At 36.9% G+C, this 20,161-nt stretch overlaps 3 protein-coding genes and 1 pseudogene across 4 annotated transcripts; 2 read left to right on the top strand and 2 right to left on the bottom strand.

Moving 5' to 3' along the window:
- Positions 1 to 330: 330 nt before the first annotated feature.
- Positions 331 to 2,535, bottom strand: LOC137743425 (Peptide-N4-(N-acetyl-beta-glucosaminyl)asparagine amidase A protein). Its single transcript, XM_068483312.2, has one exon. The coding sequence runs from the start codon at positions 2,391 to 2,393 to the stop codon at positions 558 to 560; it is 1,836 nt and encodes a 611-aa protein (XP_068339413.2). The 5' UTR covers positions 2,394 to 2,535; the 3' UTR covers positions 331 to 557.
- Positions 2,536 to 4,092: 1,557 nt separating this feature from the next.
- On the bottom strand, positions 4,093 to 9,554 carry LOC137742766 (uncharacterized). The gene is made up of 8 exons (XM_068482714.2): positions 9,092 to 9,554; positions 7,944 to 8,078; positions 7,453 to 7,644; positions 6,336 to 6,397; positions 6,058 to 6,215; positions 5,123 to 5,271; positions 4,886 to 5,029; positions 4,093 to 4,363 (listed from the first exon to the last, which is right to left on the bottom strand). Exons 1-8 carry the CDS (start codon positions 9,431 to 9,433, stop codon positions 4,187 to 4,189), a joined length of 1,359 nt encoding a protein of 452 aa, XP_068338815.2. The 5' UTR covers positions 9,434 to 9,554; the 3' UTR covers positions 4,093 to 4,186.
- Positions 9,555 to 10,597: 1,043 nt separating this feature from the next.
- LOC148693240 (uncharacterized) lies at positions 10,598 to 11,722 on the top strand (annotated as a pseudogene).
- A 1,417-nt stretch (positions 11,723 to 13,139) lies between these two features.
- On the top strand, positions 13,140 to 19,672 carry LOC137742767 (phosphoesterase). 2 transcript variants are annotated; one of them, XM_068482716.2, is made up of 12 exons: positions 13,140 to 13,673; positions 14,100 to 14,159; positions 15,410 to 15,466; positions 15,555 to 15,614; positions 16,262 to 16,333; positions 16,642 to 16,698; positions 16,943 to 17,019; positions 17,650 to 17,731; positions 17,861 to 17,977; positions 18,199 to 18,323; positions 18,643 to 18,712; positions 19,364 to 19,672. In XM_068482716.2, exons 1-12 carry the CDS (start codon positions 13,296 to 13,298, stop codon positions 19,409 to 19,411), a joined length of 1,203 nt encoding a protein of 400 aa, XP_068338817.2. In that variant the 5' UTR covers positions 13,140 to 13,295; the 3' UTR covers positions 19,412 to 19,672. The 2 variants fall into 2 exon arrangements, with proteins under 2 accessions (XP_068338817.2, XP_068338816.2); XM_068482715.2 differs by having other exon boundaries at positions 13,213 to 13,673; positions 14,100 to 14,165.
- The last annotated feature ends 489 nt before the right edge of the window (positions 19,673 to 20,161 follow it).

Below are 20,161 nucleotides of genomic sequence, written 5' to 3' on the forward strand. Positions count from 1 at the left end.
GTGGCGCGTCATTCTTAATGAGTGGTGCGCATGAACCCAGAAGTAGGAAAAGAAAGTAATCTAACAAGAGAAAGAGACAGAAACATAAACACCATTGCCCCTCTCATATAAATAAACTGTGGAATTACAAATCTAATGACTCTGCTGAGCGGCATAAGCTTTCAATAGTTAAAACTTAGAGATACAGAATAATCCTTCAATTTCAAATGCAAGACTCGCATCAAAATGGAAAAACAACCAGAAGAACTAGATTCTAAACAATCAGCGGTTCTTAATTTCCGGCATACACACGTCGATTATACTGAGATAACACAAGTTGACATGATCCAGTTTTTAGAAATCATTCAATTCCAAGGAAAACCAGAATCATTTTAGTGCAGATACCTTAACTAGATTCTAGAAGAATGTCCACAAATATAAAATTAAGTACAAAAAACGTACATTTTTATTTGAGGTGCCAACAAACAGGAACTCCCTTAAAATTTACCAAAAAAAAGTCCATTCCTGTAGCACAGGAAAATGCATCAATATGAATAAGCTAGGCACCGTCATTGTTCTCAAGTAAATAGGGGACCAGGAAAGTTCCTTTGAGCACCAAAAGGCCATAGTCTGCTTAAGCCAAAATCCAAATTAGACTCTGGTTTTTGGCCGCACGTACTCCTCACCTTATCATAGAGTATGGTATAGTTTGAGCTGCTTATGTTTCTGAAATAACAGGATTTGCCACCATCGTACCTATACACTTGCTGGGTACTCCCCAATCCACTAGCTACCAAATTGTTTTTTACAACCATATTACCCTCGGCATTCTGCAGATTTCTGACAGAGCTACCTGATAATTGTGAACCAGCACTTGCAGACTTCTTCTCAATAAATCCCAATTCGACATTTGTAACCAACTTATACGTTTCATTTGCTTGATCCAAGTAGTCAGTGTACAAGTAAAGAGGAAATTTTTTGTTTGATGACATTGAGTACGCACTGGAGGATGGCGGCCTGATATGAAGTGTATCGTTGAAATGGATCTTCTGACTCACTATCTGTGTATTAGCATCATTCCTCATAACCATTGTATTACTGTAATGAAAATCTTGAATCGCATTGGTTGTGATGTTCGCATAGGAGGACTTCACCCATCCAGTCGATGACACAGACCTGCCAACCCTTGTCAAAAATGTGCCGTTTAAACCCTTGAAATCTGAAACCAGTGAAACAACAAGGGGCAAGCTACTATGCTTCAAAAGCCCTCCTTCAGTTTTCATGCTCTGCTTGTCCAACCAAAGATGCAAATTCGCGTCAACATACCAAACATTCAAGGCATTTGTAACACTAAAACCAAACTTGTGGCTCTTCCCATCCAATATCTTCCCTAAAAAGGGCGTAATCTCAATATCATAAGAAGGAAGATCATAGGATCCAATCGCAGTAATGGGTCTCCACAGCAGAGGATTGACCCCTCCAGTGAAAATCACAGTAAAAGGCCAGACTGCCCCGACAACCTCACCGTCTAAACTCACCACAACCTCCCTAAAAGGCCCATTTCCAGGCGTGCCGCTAAGATTGTTTGCAGCAATGTACTCATTAGGAGCATTTGAATACCAAAACTCATCATTCTCATGAAATGAAACATACACCTCCAACACAGCCCTATAAACATTTTGTGGGATCTGAAATTCCTTCAACTGCGTATCGGTCGAATTCTGGATTTTAAACCACAACCCATCATTCAAAGGCAGATTTCTAGAAATGGGCAAGATCAAATCAGCCCAAGAATGGTACCCAGAAGCCAAATTTCCCAACTTTTTATCGTCATTGTAATTCAAATTCTTCTCAGCAGGGTAAAAATGAATGCTTATGTTCACATGGTAAATTCCAGTGTAGGTTTTATCAATCAAATTCCCAATATAAACAGCAAGTGTTTGACTGTTCTGAAGCAAAGAATAGTACCTTGTGATGTCCTTCTCGACACTCCAAACAATCCCATTCGGCCGCGGCTCCGCCGTGCAACTCCTGAGAAGCTCAACGCCGCCGAGCCAAACTCCAAAAATCCGATCAAATTGCCTCCCTTTGCAGGTGGCTTTCCACTCGAGGACAATTCTAGAATATGTTTGAGATGGGCAGTGCGAGGGAGGGGTGTATTTAGCAAAGACCGGAGCTTTGCCGTATGTATACCCAAAGTCGTGCTGGAGAACGAGCTGGGTGCAGGGCTTGGTTTTGGGGAGTTCTATGGGTTTGGTTACTTCGAAGAAGAGAGTTGGTGCGGGGTCGTTTTGAAGGGTGGGATCGGAGAGGAGCTCCGATCGGAGGAGGTTGAGTTTGTGGACATTGGCAGTGGAAAAGAGTGGTCGGTGGAGGAGGAGCAGGAGGAAGAAGAGGGCCAACGGAGAGGCCATGAGTGACTTACTGGTAGTTGAGCTGTCTGTTGCTTTGGTGCTGTTCTTGGAGTAGAAAACAATACTGAGTTTCTTTTGCTTTTTTTGTTTTTGTCTAAAAATTTCTTTTGTTGGAGAAGAAAACAATGGTGAATTGGTGATTCATTCTATAAACTGATTTAAATATTTTTTTTAAAGTACGTTTTTATTTTCATTTAAAAAAAAAAAAAAGAAGGACAAAACTTGGAATTCTTGATTCTCGTTTGATTTGTTCGAAAATTAGGCTTGCCGTTTTTATTTGAAAAATCAAATTTAATTTTTCATGTGCAAATAACTTTTTTTTTAATTATTAACAATTTAATTAAAATATTATTTAAATTTTTATGACCTCGTTCGGAAAATACTTTTAAATGGATAAAACATTTTTAAAGAAAGTATTTTTAAAATTAATCCTTAAAAATGCAAATTAATTTTAAATTGTTTCATTCACAATTTAAATAATAATAATAATAATAATAAATATATAAAAATAAACACTTTAAGTGATTTTGAACTCAAAAACAATTTTTTTCAAGAATTGCTTCCATCATTTAAAAGCACCTTCCAAATAAACCTTAATTTCAATAAGAAATACCATAAACAATTGTGCTAGTGATAATGGCGTAGGTAAATATAGTAGAAAATCTATTTAACTTACCAATTTTAGTCCAAAGAAATATTTAGTAATTTTGTATTTTCTACAAATAGCAATTGGAATGTGTTGGAAAACAATGTCTCATGCATTTGGGAAAATGAACTGTCGTTTTTCAAGGGAATCCAAAAGAAATCGGTGATAAATTTAGTGGACAGAATATCAGTTCCTCCTTATATTTTAAAGAAAACTAATGAAAATAACTTGAAAACTTTGAGTTTTAACAATAAGGACAAAATAAAGGGTAAAGTGAATAGTACCAGGATTGACATTTTAGTGTAAAAATGTAATTTTTTGTTAAAGTGAACAGTACCGATAGGTTTTCATTAAAGTTCCCTATATTTTATTGCTCTTTCTCTCTTCTTTGTTGCAAAATACATTTGGAAAATTCACTATGTTAAATATGGGGTAAAAATCAAATTTTGTATAAGGGGATGAATCTGTAGCAACATATTTTTATACACGTTTTTGTAGGACTCACTAGTGTATTTTAACAATCCAAACCATTCATATTTTAGGTCATAATGCATAGATTATCCTTGCAAAAAATTAGACAAATCCAAATCTATTAAGACATTCATTTGTTGTGAAGAAAATGGAAGAATAAGGTTCTACAACGAAACCCTAAACCCTTAATCCAACGATCATATGATTTTGGATTTGGATACTTTTTGATACACATGATCTTTGAAAGAAAACTTAAAAAATAAACCATTCAGATCACTTAAATACATTACGGAATTGACAAAAAAAAACTCATGTCAAAAACTGCGTAAAAAAGATAGTGCCACTAAATCCGTCCCAGAAACAAAAGTGTAAAACAATAAGGCGATTCGATTGAGGAGATGGTCCACCAGAAGCAAGTACCCAACCCAAAAAACAAAGGTGAAAAACAAATGACAGCCCAAAGCAAACCAAACTGCATTGCTCTCAACATTGTAATTGCTGTACTTCCAGCCTAACGGTTAGGCCGGTTTCAAGATCGGGTGGTTTTTGGGTTTAGTCGTTAAGTAAGGAACAGATGAAGAATAATCCAACAAAGACCACTAAATTACTCTGGTAAAGGATTTCATCGTTTCATTTACATAAAAAAGATTTACAAATGTTTGATATTTACATTCGATTAGAGAGTTCGGCTCAAGACTGATATTTGACCTGAGTCGCCGTTCAACAAGAAAACCTCCAAAGGAACATAAGGAGAGGCTATTGACGAACCAAATCTATACGTAGGTTGCAGTATTTTGCTACCTTTCGCACATTGAAATGCTCGAAGCCTTGGTCCGGTTCTCATCTGCCAAATCTGCACGATATTGCCATGAGAGAAAACATATTATTAGAAATCAAGCGTGAGTCAGATGTTAATCACTTGAAGTACTATTGCAGTTCTTTTAATAAATACAAGAAGTAAGTTCCCATCAGTCCAAAACTAAAACAATTTCTTGACCTTACTTAATGATATCCATTCATTCGATTTCTAGGCTGCCATCCAGCACATATTCCCTTAAACTCATCTGCTTCATTTGAGTGAAAATGGAAGAGCGGTGCACGGTTCCCATGAAACCCAAAACGATCATGTATAGAATGACTCTTAATTTTGTGTGCTTTTTTTTAAATAAGTAACAATGTACTAAAGAATGCCAGGTATAGATAGTTTCTTTGAAGATAAGAGGAAATGCAGTCTATGCTATTTTAATTTTGCTGTCTCATTATTGTAAATATATAAACTACGAAAAATGGAACTAAGAGAATGAAAAAGATCTTTGACTGCTTGCATGTCCGAAAAAGGAGAGAGTTCCTGAAAGGAAGCGGTAAAAGAAACTACCTCAACAATTCCTTTTCGAGGGGCATGAATAACCAAACACAGGCAGTAATCACTCTTCGTGGGTTCATAGTAACTTGAATTTGAAGCTGCAGTATCTTTTTTGACCAGCATCTCCACGAATAGGCAACTAGCATCCCGATATCCCTGCAAATCGACTCATACCACCATCAGGGAAAAACTACAACATCAAAACGAAGGAGATAGAAAAACTTTCAATTTAAGGTTTCTGAGAGAAACCTTCCAAAGCCGCACTATCACATGTGCTTGAGTGTCTAAAAGCAATATACGACCAAGTGAATCTGTAATCGCAGCCAATGTGCCACTAGGTGATAAGGTAAGCTTCTCACCCTTTCTTGGGAAATCCTTCAAACATGTCAATGGTGAAGCTGTCACAAATAAAATCACATGTGAGTGAAAAAAAAAAGTTTAAATGCAGTTGATTAACGATTGGTAACTAGACTCCCAAATCCATGAAGAAAAAATCAATTATAATAGTAGCACTTAAAACTTAGGCCTCGTTTGTTGTTTACTTGAAGGTAGAAGATGGATTACTCATTAAGAAAACTTATTCATTACACTCCTCTCCAAAATGTTAGGATTAGAAGGGATAAGTTTTCTTCATGTCTAATACCCTTCTAATCTCCTCAAATATTAAAATCACCCACCACATACCCTGCATTTAATGATCCAATCCATTCCAATCCTAGGCACCATACGAGCCCTTATGGTTTAATTCCCTTTCAGCTGACAATAAGCCCGGTCAAATCACTTACCTCCTTAGACTTGAATGAATGTTGCACACACAGAGGAACTGAGGTATCTACTTTTGGTTCCATTACCAGTCCAAAAGCATGTTCGTGCCTATTTCTTCTTATTTTTTAACCAAAAAAAATGTTACTGTTATTTCTTTCAATAGAAACAATATTAGCAAAGTTCCAAGAGCCAACAAAGTATGGAAAACACAAATAGTCATGCAAGCAGGGGGCATGACCACCACATACATGGATGCAAAGGAAGTAGATACTTTCAAGATGAGTTACCATTTCTCTGTTCTTTGTGCTTATAACCTCGTTCTTCTTTCATTTATACATTCGAGTGGAAAGACGACACAAATGTACTTAGGCAACAACATTATGAACTTTAAATAAATAACTACAGTAAATTAATCTCACCTTGTGCAAATGGTTGAGGTTTCTCCTCTGATTTTTTAGGTGAAGTCTGGTCACTCCCCAAAATCATTTTTGATAATGAAGCTATTGTTGAAAATGTTACAGGCACAACTTTAGACAAGATTGCCCCCACCAAAGACCTATTATTGTCTTCCGATAGTCTTTATATGGAGAAACCAAATGTCGTCAATAAATATGGGCACTTTTAAGTGAAACAAATATAAGACTGCATTTAACACTAAGTAGAAAACCTGTAAGTTGCATCATCCCACCACACTAACCTGAAGGCTGAAATCACTGCATCCTCTCCAACGGTGATTCCACAGAAATAATGTCCAGTTGACTGCCCAACAATAAAAGCAACTGAATTCAAACCCAGAATAACTTCAGAAAGTTTTCCATGATTTATGGGGAAAAGACCAGAAGCTATCAGAAAAATAAAATAAAATAAAAAACTACGAAAAATGGACCAAAATGGCAACAAAACAAAATTGTAAACATTACCGAAAGAAATTTGCATAAATCTAAGAATGAAGTTCCTTTGATTATCTCATTATTTATAAGATGACAAACAAAATCAGTGTGGTATAAATGCTAAGATTTTGAGATTTGTCAATGGGGGAAAATAGTTCTTCAAGAACTTTCAAGCTTCCAGTTGACTTTGATGCAAGGTATCTTGTCATATATATCCCCACCTATTAACTTCTTTTTAACTTGTCAACTCAACAGAACCTTGTTCCATCAAGATGGAAGCTGAGAAAGCATGCAAATGTCACAGGACAGGGTGACATGAACATACGTTATTTGATTGAAAAGGAGAAACACTGGAAATAGGATCTGGAGGAAGCTCAAGAATATAGGCGAAGGTGTGGAAGTGAAGAAATAAATGATCTGAAAGCTTAAAGTGTACATGGAGTTTGCTCTCCATCCAATGAACCAAATAATTCAGCAGATGAAGATGACGAGAGATTTTCATTTGAAAATGAATCTGTCAACCTAATACCATAGATGATGGAGACAAGTAAAAGGAAATAGATAAGATAAAATAGAAAATGTCTATCGATAGCTCCCAGGATCCTGTGCTTCTCAAGAGAATCAACAATTTGATCATGAAGATAACTTCCTTTTTGAGCTGGTCTCCTATATCCCGGGCAGACAAAAGTCCTTTTATTGAACAGTTGGTGTTATTCTCAATGGAATTGATTATTTCTGACTCTTGACTACACTAATTGCAGTTTAACATTACATGGTATGTGTGCTTATAATTTCTTGAACTTGACAAATGACCATCTTGTTTTTTTATGTTTTGGGTACAATGTGTGTTTTTATAATCTTGCTGCTTTTCATGCAATTAAAACAGAAAGCATCAGCATATTTAACTAAGCAGGGCGAATATACCTGGATTTCCATCAGTGGCGGAAGCATAATGCCAGTAATGGCTGCATCAGCACAAGTACCATACTTGCTGACACTCCATGACTGGTAAGGTAATTTACCATAGGAATGTCCAAAATCATCTGAGCCTCGCTTTTTGAGTGTTTGATCCCAGAACTGAGACTCTGTATCTTCAAACCACTGGTGCAGCATATTCTGTATTCCAAGCATGTAAAGCATATTATTAGAACCCACACCAATTGAGCTTCTAAATGCTAGAAACAACTCCAAATTTTAACCCACAAAATAAGGGGACCCAAACTTTTTTGAAGTCTCCGCCTATAGACATCACATACAATCTTCTTAATTTAAAACTAGAAATACTTTATCTTTACATTACATTAAGTGAAAGTATGGGAAATTAAAGATTCAAGACACATGCTTCGCACTCAAAGATGACTTTACAGGTACAACTCTTCATAGCAAGGAATGAAAAAACAAAAGGTTTCCCCTACCTGAATATCCGAGCCATCAAAACGAGCAACTATGCCAGGCATAACAACACAAACCTCCTCTGAGGATGTTTCATGGGTCAAATCTCTCTTCGTTCCACGGACTCTCAACCTTATAATCCGCTTGGGATATACGATCTGTTAATACATAAAATCATTAAAGTTGCATGACCAAGACCAGTAGACCATAACTCAATTTTCCAACAGAACCAATACCTAAAGTAATCACAATGGCATACAAAACTATCATATATGCAGAATCTAAACGAATTAAATTCAATAACTCAACATTTCAATAATCACCACCAGATAAAATCACAATGCCATACGAAAGTGTTGTACTTGAAAACCCTGTATGCAAAAATCTAACAAACCCATACGCGAAATCAAAAGGGTCGATGTGCAAGAAGTGCTTCGAACTGATCGCACCCAGGCTCTGAGGCTGTGCTTGGTAAGCAGAGACCCTAAAGGTTTCAATGTGACCAAGTGGTGCCATTTTGGATTGCTTTAACTTTGGGTCCGAGTCGGTTGCTTTGGTAGAAAAGATTAAAGGGTTTCGGTCTTTGAAGGTTTGTTCAAATTGTAATTTTAGGTTTTACTTTGTTTGGTTAATGGGAATTCATTAAAGGTTCTGTTTTGAAGAAAAATGAAATTCAAAGGATGAATGATCTGAAGTAATGTCGATTTTTTTCTTGATTGGAAGCTGAGTTTAAAAGTGTATAGCATTGTAGTTTTGTTTCTAAGAACATGAATAAAATTTTGAACTTCATTTTCCCTATCAGTTTCTGAAGTTTCTTTGCAAGCAAACAGGAACCGAATGATAAGAGTGCAAATTTGTTTACCAGAAATGGGTTTCTAGTTTCTACTCCATTTGATCCCTTTCTCACTTGGTTATGGGTTCCAATACCAAAAGTAATCACAATGGCATACAAAACTATCATATTTACATACCCAACATGCAAAATCTAAACAGATTAAACTCAATAACTCAAATTTTCAATGATCACTACAAGAAAAAATCACAATGCCATACATAATTATTGCATTTACAAACCCCATATGCAAAAATCTACCAAACACAATAAAATTCACATCATTCAAAGAAAAATTTTCATCTAATCAAACCCAGATTACCAATGTAGCAGCTTTACCTGCTTATGAATCAAATCTCCATCCAAAGAGAAAAATAGGAGATACCCAGACGAAGTCCCGGCCACAACCACCCTTATTTCGTCAAACACCAGCCACTCCACCGCCGAGACGAACTCCGCCTCGATCGGGGACAATTCGGGTCGAATTTTGAGGCGGGTCCCGTCGGAGTCGGCCCACCCGAGAACCACAATAACGGAGCGGTTGGCGAGAGCGAGCGACTGGGTGTCCAGGGCGCAGAGGAGGTTGGGGTCGTCGAACCAGCCTTCCTTTCCCGCGCCGAGCTCGTCGAGCTCCTCGCAGGCGATGTTGCCCAGCTCCGTTGTATGAGTTCGCTTCGCCATGGTTGATTGGACCGGAGTTGGAAAAGGAGGAGGAAGCAAGAGGTGTAAACAGGCAGTACTTTTCGTTTAGTTTAAGTGCACGAAGCCGCATCGTTTAGCCGTTAGAGTATGACAGATTTTCCCAGTGTGACTGCACTCCAATGGTAAGTGTGTAAATGAGACATATGTTAAAAAGTTAATAATTTAAAAAATATGTTGAAAAGTCTCATCGGTAATGAATGCCCACAGTTTCATTAGTAGAATTCTTCAGCATGGGCAGAAGTTTTCAATGCCTATGCAAAGTGAAAGTGGAAAATGAATTGTATTGTCAGAGGACGCGTTACAAGTTTCAACATGCAGTTAATGCACCAGTTTGGAGTTGCTCTATAAATAGAGCACTCCATATGTTTTCATGTAACAGAAAAGATAAGAAGAAAGAAAACTAGAGAAAAATATCAGTAACATCATCTATTCCTCTGTTTTTTATTTGTTATCTGCCTGTGCTATAATTTTAGTGTAACATTTTACATCTACCTTGCACCTACCATTAAAAGGTTATCTCTCAAACTTTGACCTTTTTTTTATAACAAAATAAATTTTTTTACTATTTATATAAAAATATATAGTGTATTATTCGTATTCTCGTCATAATTAAACATTTCTCGTTAGAGAAGTAGAAGGATGGAGAAATTTTCAATGTGATCGGCACGGATGGTACATGTGTCATAGGGTTTAGGGTTTAGGGTTAGGTTTAGGGTTTAGGGTTTTAGGGTTAGGTTTTATGTGTGTTAAAAAATTAATAACTTAAAAAATAAAATTTCTCACCAATTGTATAAAAACATGTGATGTGTCAATATCACAATGAAAAATTTATCGGAAGGAAGGCGCCATGTACCAACGACCAACTAATTTCTTACTCTAAGAAAGTTGCATTGTAACAAACTTTTTCTTTTTTTTTTTTTGCCAAATTTTTTTTCGTGATTTTTATGATGACAAGGGATTTTTAATGTGACTTTAAAACATAGCTAAATCACATAATGGATAAGTTAATTTCATGTCGAATTCATCATTTACGTGATTTGAATATAAAACATCTTACTTATAAATGAAAAAGAATACTACCATATCGAAGTATTATGACGATAAAATCATCTATTTAATCTCTAATTAAAGACTGCACTGGTATAATCGTCCGAGAAATCGAAAATGCTGAGTCAAGACCCTTCCCTCTCTAAAACCCTAAAACCTTCTTTTTTCCTCCTCACGTCATTCTTCAATCTCCTCCGCAAAAACCTAACCCTAAAACCCCTCACCGCAGCCCCCAAAACACTCTCCATCAACTCGCTCTCCCAATTCCCGCAAAATTTGGATCCCAATTTCACATTTTCCTGCCAAATTTCCCAACTCTGGCGGGACCTCCGCTAAGAGTTGGGGACCTCCGCTCGTACGCCGGACAGAGCAAGAATAAGGCTTGAGGCTGGTCGTCCCCGTGCAGAATCGAAGGTAATGCAGAGTTTTGCGGGGAAGTGACGGAAAATGCTCGACAGAAAAGCAAAAGGCTCGCCGAGTCCAATTTCTACCGACTCAAGAACCGGGCCGAAAGTACACCGATAACTTCACTGACGATGAGCTCCAGCAAATCGGGATCCGGTACAACTGGATGGTCCGGTTCATGGAGAAAGACAACCCCAATGTGCGCCACCTACATGACTGGTACAAGTACGGGGAATACGGGCCGTACATGTGGCGCGGGGTTGTTATTGGCCAATCGATCCGGGGGAGGTTCACCGACAAGAGGGTGACGATGATTAGGGGAGTGAAGGACCAAGATGAGTGGGAAAAGATTGAGCAATTTGAGATGAGCCAAGATTTTGGGAAGAGATCGGAGCAATTCGATAGAAGCAAGGGGAGGAAGTACTTTCGGGTGTTTGTGAGGCACCTGAGGTGGCGGTTTTCGGATTTGTCGTGGCAGCAGTGGACTTTGGTGTGTGAGGTAGTGGTGGAAGGCGAAAAACAGAGGTTGGACAAGTGGAGTTTGATGGGCAAGCTTGGGAATTTGACTAGATCGTTGATAATAAGTGCGCAGCTTAGATGAGACTCAATATCATATACGTGAAGAGGCCGGTTTTATCAGTGTAGGTTCGATCCGCAGAGGAAGAATTGAGTGAAGAAAAAGATGAGAAGTATTGGGATGAGGAGTTTGAAAAGGCGGTAAGTAGCTCAGATGCAGATGCAATGGAAAAGCTAGCAAAACAGAGTGTAAAGGCAACTACTGAGTACTGTAAGAAGTAATTGAGGACAATGGAAAGGAACAAAAATCGAAAATTGGAAGACAGAGAAGATGGTGATGGCGATGAAACATCCATGAAGGGATAACGACCGACAGTGAGTGCTGAAGAATAGAAGATTGCTGAGTATGGTCCATGGAGGAAAAGGATCAAGAGTAGTAAGATTCCTCCGCAGCTGTTTTTGCGAGCAGCGGTTCGACCCTTCACTTATAAAAATCTTGTGAAAGAGGTAGTTTTGACTAGGCACGGAATTGTGGATGGTGATTTTTGGGGAAAGACTTGATGAAGCGTTTGCCTCTTGTTCGGATGACTATCGACGAATTCAGTACATTGCAGAGAGTATGTATCTTACTGAATTGACCTCAATGAAATTTGATGCAAGTAAAATTGGTTGTTTGACTTTGAAACAGTTAATTGCAACAAAAAGTTTTGCCATGGGAGCTTATACTTGTATTCTGTCACTTTTGGATCAGTTTTTGCTCCACTTGGTTTTGGCACTTTTTCTGAGTGCTGCTGTGGTGGAAGTAGAAGACCTATATAAGTTCTAGTCTTCTACTCTTGGACTGTCACCTATGGACTCTTTCTCTTCACAATAAGGTTGTGGGTTTTTGCCATTTTTGCTTTCTCTGTCCTATAGTTTTGAAGTGTCACTTATGAAGCGTTTTGGTAAATTTACTCACATTTTTATAAGAAAATAAAACATTAAATTGACTGACCACAATCACAACCAGTTCCAATATAGTCGAACAAAAAGACATTTCTTGCCACAGACGACAAAGTCCTATACCAAACATGGAAATTATTAAAAATAAAACTCGTGCCAGGGATCCGCCAAGAATTTGTCTCTTTGTAGATATGACTCTATCTATGAAATGGTACCAAACGGAAACGCCAATCACTTGATATCTTCAATAAAGTTCCTCAATTGCCAAGGAATCACTCAGAACCCTTTGATTGCATCAATAACAAGTTCAGAATCGCCTTCCACACAAACTTTTTTGAATCCCCCAATATTTTTAGATTCGATCATTTAAACATTTTGTTAAGTAGTCTGTTTGGTTAATCTATTGGACCTACTCCCAATATGAATACGGCCTCAGGGAGTTCAGAAGAGGATCTCTTACAATTAGGTCAACATATAATGGTTGACCACTCGATTAATTTAACAAAAACGTAGAAATTGGTAGAATGTCAAAACATCGAAAGAAGCGATTTTCTTACAACCTAATCTACAAAGTTCGAGGATCTAGATCATTGAAAATTAATCAAACAGTTACAAATAAGGACCAACTTTAAAGTTATAATTATTTCAACCATTGGATCAACTTTCAATACCTCAAATCTTCGAACTTGATGCATTACGAAGAAGAGATCCAGAGATGATTTTTTTCCTTCTTACAATCATGTCAACATATAACGGTTGACTACGTGATTTATTTAACAAAAAAAAAATATAAATTAATAGAATGTCACATCGGAATGGGAAATATAACGTGACAAAATTATTTTTCTTTGGAATCTATTGCTTTTCTCTTGTTCTTGCATGCACTTAATGATGGCGGGAAATCCCTAAAACCCCAGTTACCCAACTTCCAATGCTAACCATACCCACCTGCAACTCTATCTTCACCCGCCTGATTCCCTTCCTCCCCAAAAACCCTAATTCCCCGAAACCCTCTCCGACACGTTTCGTCAATTTCCACACCCCGAAACGTTTCGCTTGTGTCGCCCTCCACACACTACCAATGTCGGCTTCTTCTTCGACCAAATTAGCGGCGGAGTACGCGAAGTCGAAGAGGTCATCGTGCAAAAAGTGCTCGGAACCGATCGCCGCCCAGGCTCTGCGGCTGGGGTTGGTCAGCAGAGACCCTAAAGGTTTCGATGTGACCAAATGGTACCATTTGGATTGCTTCAATTTTGGGTCCGACTTGGTTGCTTCGGTTGAGAAGATTAAAGGGTTTCAGTCTTTGAAGGTTTGATCGATTTGTAGTTTGGGATTTTCTTTGTTTGGTTAATGGGAATTAATTAATTAATTAATTAAAGCTTCTGTTTTTTTAAGGAAAAATGAAATTGAGAGGATGAATATTTTGAAGTAAGGCTTTGTCTGATCTTCAATTAAAAACCTTCGAAAATGATGAATGTAGCCAAATTACTTTCAACCCTAAGTTTTTTTTTTTTTTGTTTTTTTGAATTCGAAGCTGAGTTTAAAAGTGCAAAGCATTGAAATTTGTTTTTATAAACGTGAATCAAATTTTTGAACTTCATTTTCCTTTTCCTTTTCTTTTTCGGAATTTTCTCTGCAAGCAAACATGAACTCGGAGTGGAAGAGTGCAAATTGGTTTAGCAGAAATGGGTTTCTACTCCATTTGATTGTTTCTCTCACTTTGTTATGTTTTCAGAGCAGTGATCAGGAGGCTTTGAAGAAGTTAGTGGGTGCGTCACATGAATCTCAAGAGGAGGTACAGGTTGATTTTCTGTCATTTCGCGCTTTCGATTGTGAATTTGGGGAAAAGAGAGACTAATATTAATGTACGTAAGACATTGGCCTTTGTGACAAGTAAAACATTCAGTAAGTTCGGAAAATCAATATGCACACAGTTTCTGCTGATTTTAGGTTCATTTGAATGATTTATATCAGTCTATGGAATCATCAATAGATGTAAGGACTGAAACCCGACCAGGATTCTCTCAGTAGGGGAACAAACTGTTGCAAAATTGTGAACACTTTTGTGCAACAATAATGTGATTCAAGATTATTTCTTGATGTTATTTGGGTTTCCTGCACCATTGAGGCTAAAACTGAGTTTGCATAAAGTAAACGATTGGTGGAGAACAAGAGATAGAACAGCCTAGGTACCTAAGGTTATCGAGCATCACATATATGAAAAGCCAAAAGTTTCAAATGGTCCCTGTGATTTATCATATTTGTCACTTTTTGTTCAATTTTGTTAACTTTACCTTTGTGATTTACTTCTGTTAACAATTTTGGTCAAATGCTCAATTCTCGTGAATTAGTATAACTTTGTGTCCAATGCCCATCATGTGCAGTGGCATTATATCCTTTCCATGTCTAAACTCACTTAATAAGTTGGAAGAATGCTGCTTAGGCCTTAGAACACAATTTCTTGGGGAAAAGGGTATTGCAACCCAAGTTTTTGGGTTTACTTGGAGTGAAATTGGTGTTATTTCAATTGTCAAGTGAGATTGAACAATAAAAGACTATGGGGCCCCTGCACACCATGTGGAAAGTTTACCAATTCACGGAACTAAGATTAGTAACATAAGTAGATCCCAATGATTATATTAACAAACTTGAAACCACAGTACTTAAAAGGAAAATTAGAGTGAACCACAAGGATCAATTACGTACCTAACCTGCAAAGAAGAACCAAAACCAAAAAATAATGCCCTGAATTAAATGGCATTATGGCACACATATTCTAGCCTAGCAATTAACTCAAAAACTATACAGAAAAGACAAATATTTTTTCTTACTCAAATGCATTACATTTGTTATTATTGTATATTAAAGGGAACTTGTCGATGAATTCCAACCTTTTAAGTGGGCACAATTCATGCTGAAATGAACTCTTTAGTCTCTTTGTTTGATTTTGGTTTTTCATTTTCTTGGTGAATCTGACAGATCATAATGTCTTATTTACAAAACCGTTTTTCTTTTCTTTTTTGAAAATAAAATTGAATCTTTCAGGATAACAACGAAAGTAAATATGCGATTGAAGGAAGGCAAAGTTCTCAAGGAAAAAGGGTAAACATGCTATGTTTTTGTCTTCCTAATTAGCTTTGATTTGCAAAGGGAAGTTCATATGGTGATTTGTTATGTTTTGCTTACATAGGTTCGTGAAGTTGATGAAAATGAAAATGAAATAGAGGAAAGCAGTCCGAAGAAAGCAAAGGTATGCAGATGCTCTTTTGGAGTGGGTAAACATATCTTTATTTGTATATCTCTTGGATTTCTTTTACATGATGCTAGGTGGGCTCTGAGATACTTCTGTATAGTTTGCAATCGCACTACTTTTGTTGAACATCCCTTATGGCAATCATGCTTCCTTAAATATTACATCGTAAAATGTCAAGGAATTGCATAACGCCGTAGATTGGTTTTGCCTATGTACTACTGCCCTATTCAAGCTTTTTATTCAGTTTTTGTATTCTTCGATTGGGTTTTCTGGTTGGTTCGAAACTGTTGTCCTACACTGTTTCTTTCCATTTGTTTCCAGATTGCTCTTCCTTGTTCCTTGAGGTTCTCGATGTCTATCCCTTTTTGTTCCCAAGTAGATTCGTGCGGTTGCAAACATTGTACATGTGAATTTTGATCCTCATTTTTCCTTTAATTAGTTTACAAGTATCACATGGACTGAATACATGTTACTCGTAGTTTTCCTGCTGTTTTCCTGGATCAACAGATAGGTACAATAATTGGACATATGATTGCTGCTTTGTTGTGATGAACTTTTTTAAATAAGAAATTAAGCAACTTAAGCTAGATGTTGTTTCTCCTCTTGACATAGCTTACTTAATTATTATTTGTTTCTCTTTGCAGTCCTCTAAATTTGATGGACAGGCTAAGCTGGAAATATCCTTTTCAGTTTCTGAAGTGAAAGACAAGTACAAGGTCTGATTCATGTACTCTGTTTCTTTTTCACCAGGACTAATCCTTCCTCATATTTATATAGGCCTGGGTATTTTCTTTTGGTGGGTACATTGGAGGGAACTGAACATTGGAATTTTTTTAATCCTAATATATTGCACCACCCTCCCTCCCTTACCACTAGGGCTAAACCCAAGGGCTTGGCCTCAATATATTTTGATTGTCCTTTAAATTTGCATTTGCAAACTCTGGCATTTAGGAAATCCTTTTGTGCTTGCATAAATGTACCCTTTACCTTTGTTTTCTTTCGTTGGAAATGTTTACTGGTTCAGGATGCAACTCTTTCACCTAAATGGAAGGCTTTTCAAACAATCATATTTCTTGAACGGGTAAGAGATATTATCCTTGTTTGTAAAAGTGATTTTGAAATGCTTATTAATTCTTACATGAGTGTGTTTATCTATATATTTATGAGCTTAATGAACAAAGTATTTGCTGGATTTCCCTTTTGCTTTTCTTTGGCACACATGCAGTTATAAATTATACGTTAGACCTACAAAACATCACATGATAATTCCGGGCAGAGGTAGTTCAATGCTCTTCACATTTTGTTGTGTGTGTTTATTAATACAGGATGAAGGTCTACATGATTCGAGTAAAATTGCTGCTTTTGATTTTGATGGATGTCTAGCCAACACTAATGTAAAGAGGTAAAGCCAATCTGATGTTTCAGGCATTATCTTGGGTAGAATATATGTTATTGAAATGTGTATGAAACTATTTTATTTTTGAACAAGGTATTGGCCAATAATGAATGATGCACAAAGCATTTTCAACAGACAAGCCATCTCAATTATTGGCGACACCTTAATGTATGATGTAGATCCATGTATGCAGACAGCAGAATGTATTTCTATACTCATCCATGTCTAGGTGACACAATACAGAATTTTGTAATTAACATATATCATTTCTGTCAATCACGTGTAATATTAAAGAAAAAGAGTTGAAATATTTCTTGTAAAATGGAACACATTTCAAGATTTAATCATTCCATTGTGGATGATTGTAAATGTGTAAATATGTCATATAAGTTATGGACTAAGAAACTTTCAAGATTGCAAGGGTAGTGGATGTCGCTACTTGTACATGTTTTTGTTCATTCAAGTATAATGCTAAACTGTGACATATATTGGATGCATTCATTCGAGTCCGAGTCTGTGAAGTGGATTTGGGGATTTTCTGGTAATTTAACAAATGCTTTGTGAATTATAAGTATATAGTATTACTAAATATGTTCGCGATGAAAGTCTGATAAGTATCTTTTTTAATGGTTCCAGAGTAGGTCCTGATGCTTGGTCTCTTATGTATCCTTCAATACCTGATAAGCTACAGAGCCTGTACAAAGATGGCTACAAGCTGGTATGTGTTTTATTTTTAGTCTCTAAGCTAATGAAGTTTTATGCAAAAGTTGTAATTTTGGTATTTGATTGACATTTACATTTGTTTAGTTGTCTGGGTTTGCATTGATTGGAAATTTGACTACATCAGGTAATCTTTACGAATGAATCCAACATAGAGCGCTGGAAGAATAAGAGACAGGTAGCTGTAGACTCAAAAATTGGGCGCCTCAACAATTTTATTGAGCAAGTAAAGGTCCCAATTCAGGTAAATTCTCTCTGACTAACCTACATTATGTCTTATGTGGTCACACCATCCAATCGGGCAATGACCATTTCTGATCCAACTAATATATTCATCATTTCATCTTAAATTATTACCTCCAAAACTCTATTGAGAGAACCATTATCTAGACAAACTATGAAATGAGTTTTATTTTCTTTTTTCAAGAAAAATACGCAAGGAGTATTGAAGTTATCTGTGTCCAGGTTTTCATAGCTTGTGGCCTAGGCAAAGTCGGTAAAGCAGATGACCCCTTTCGCAAGCCCAAACCGGGGATGTGGCATATTTTGGAACAACACTTCAACTCTGGCATTTCCATCGACATGGATCAGTAAACTATTTTTATCTCTTGTTTTGTTTCTATATCACTGTTCTCCACATGAAAGACTTAGAATAGCTACCTTAATGATCGGGTAATGCTAGGGAGACCAAATTTTTAAACCAAATAATGTGGTTGGTGATGATTGGATTATTAATTAAGTGTCGATTAACGTGCTTATTTCCTATTGGTGATACATCATTTGGTTTAAAAATTTGGTCTTCTTAGCGTTATCCTTAATGATCAGTTAGTTTAGTTTGTTTCAATGGCATTTATTATCGAAAGAACAGGATCAGTGATCATATAAAAGCTCTTTTTGTCTGCATTGCAGATCCTTTTATGTTGGTGATGCAGCCGGGAGACAAAAAGATCATAGTGATGCTGATATTAAATTTGCGGAGGTACAAACATACAATACTATATCACATGCATGTAGAAATTTAAGCTGGCATATTATTTTCTATGCTACAGTTGTACTTACTGGTGTACACGGACTTTCTATTTCCTTTCGTCCATTTATTAAATCCTTTGAGCATAGTCGTAGTCCCGCCTCTGTCAATCTACTAAAAGGGTACATCAATCTGAAAAAGAATATGTAAAGTTCATGCAGTTTCTGAATAACATCTCTATATATGTTAGTAAATAGTAAGTGCCAAAATTGTGCCGCGGTTCCACTGTATCAGAATGGTATAACTTTTTCTCTGGTAAGAACAGTAAAAATTACTTACACAGAACAGGATTAGTGAACAAAGTTTGAGAATAAACGGTTCTTGGAAGGATTTATACATGAATTCGTGCGTTAGGATTGTTTAATTTTGGTTCATAGTCTTTAGTCCACATAAGCCTTTCCTGACTTTCTTGTTATTGTTAGTAAACGTGGGAATATGCAAATGAGTAAATGATTGCCAGTCACCTAGGTTTCTTTGGTTTATCTGGTTTAGTCGAACAATGGTTCTAGTGCTTGGACATTATCCTTGCTGGTTTGAAATTACTCTCCCTTTCAAAATAAATCTAAAGGAGGTTCGGTGCTTATGGTTTTTCTGTCTTTGCAGGCCGTTGGTGTTAAGTTTTACGTCCCAGAGGAATACTTTGGTGTTTGAGGAATTTTTCGGTCACCAGCTCCAGCCTCCAACTGCAAAATTCAGCGTTCACGTTGGCTGTCAATGTTGTAGGGGATGTTTAAAATTAGATTTTATTTTTCCTTTTCTTGCTATTCTCCTCTCTGCTGCAATGAATTAAGCACCGGATGAAACCCTACTTGTAAATTCTTGGATTAGGATAAGTTACTTTCCACTGTGTAGTGTCGCAAAGATTCTGTTTTCTTTTGAACGGAGAATGGATTTGATGAATTCACTTCTAAACATTCTTCCCACATTAACACAATATTCTTGTATCCGCGCATGGAGAAATTTTTAGGTGCGACCGTCTAGACCTTGTGGCTGTCACACACAAAACACCCCGCTCCTGTATAATGGCCTCGCACAGCCCTTTGTGTTTGCTGCTGCGTAGTTCGGACCATTGGGTTTATAGGGCAAGTACTTTTTGCAATGGGGCTGTCTTCTGAGGGGCACGCATAAACCAGAGCAGCAAAAATATTGTTTGAAAGTAACTTTTCTGGTTTGGGGGCCAAGAAAAAGGGTGACTTTTCTAGTTTATGAGTGTCTTTTTGGAGTTACTATTTAGTGGTCCGGATTATTGTCTAGTCCTGCTTTATATTCATTAAATTGGTAAGTAAACAAAAATGTTGTTTTCTTAATTCAATCATGAGCGTTCATTTCTCGTACCACTGAGTAATCTGAATTACTCAAAAAATTGGTCTTTTTGATAATTTGGTAATTTCCGTTTCTGCA

Source organism: Pyrus communis, chromosome 11, assembly GCF_041283825.1.
Source record: "Pyrus communis isolate YQ-2024b chromosome 11, ASM4128382v1, whole genome shotgun sequence".
Taxonomy (NCBI): Eukaryota; Viridiplantae; Streptophyta; class Magnoliopsida; order Rosales; family Rosaceae; genus Pyrus; species Pyrus communis.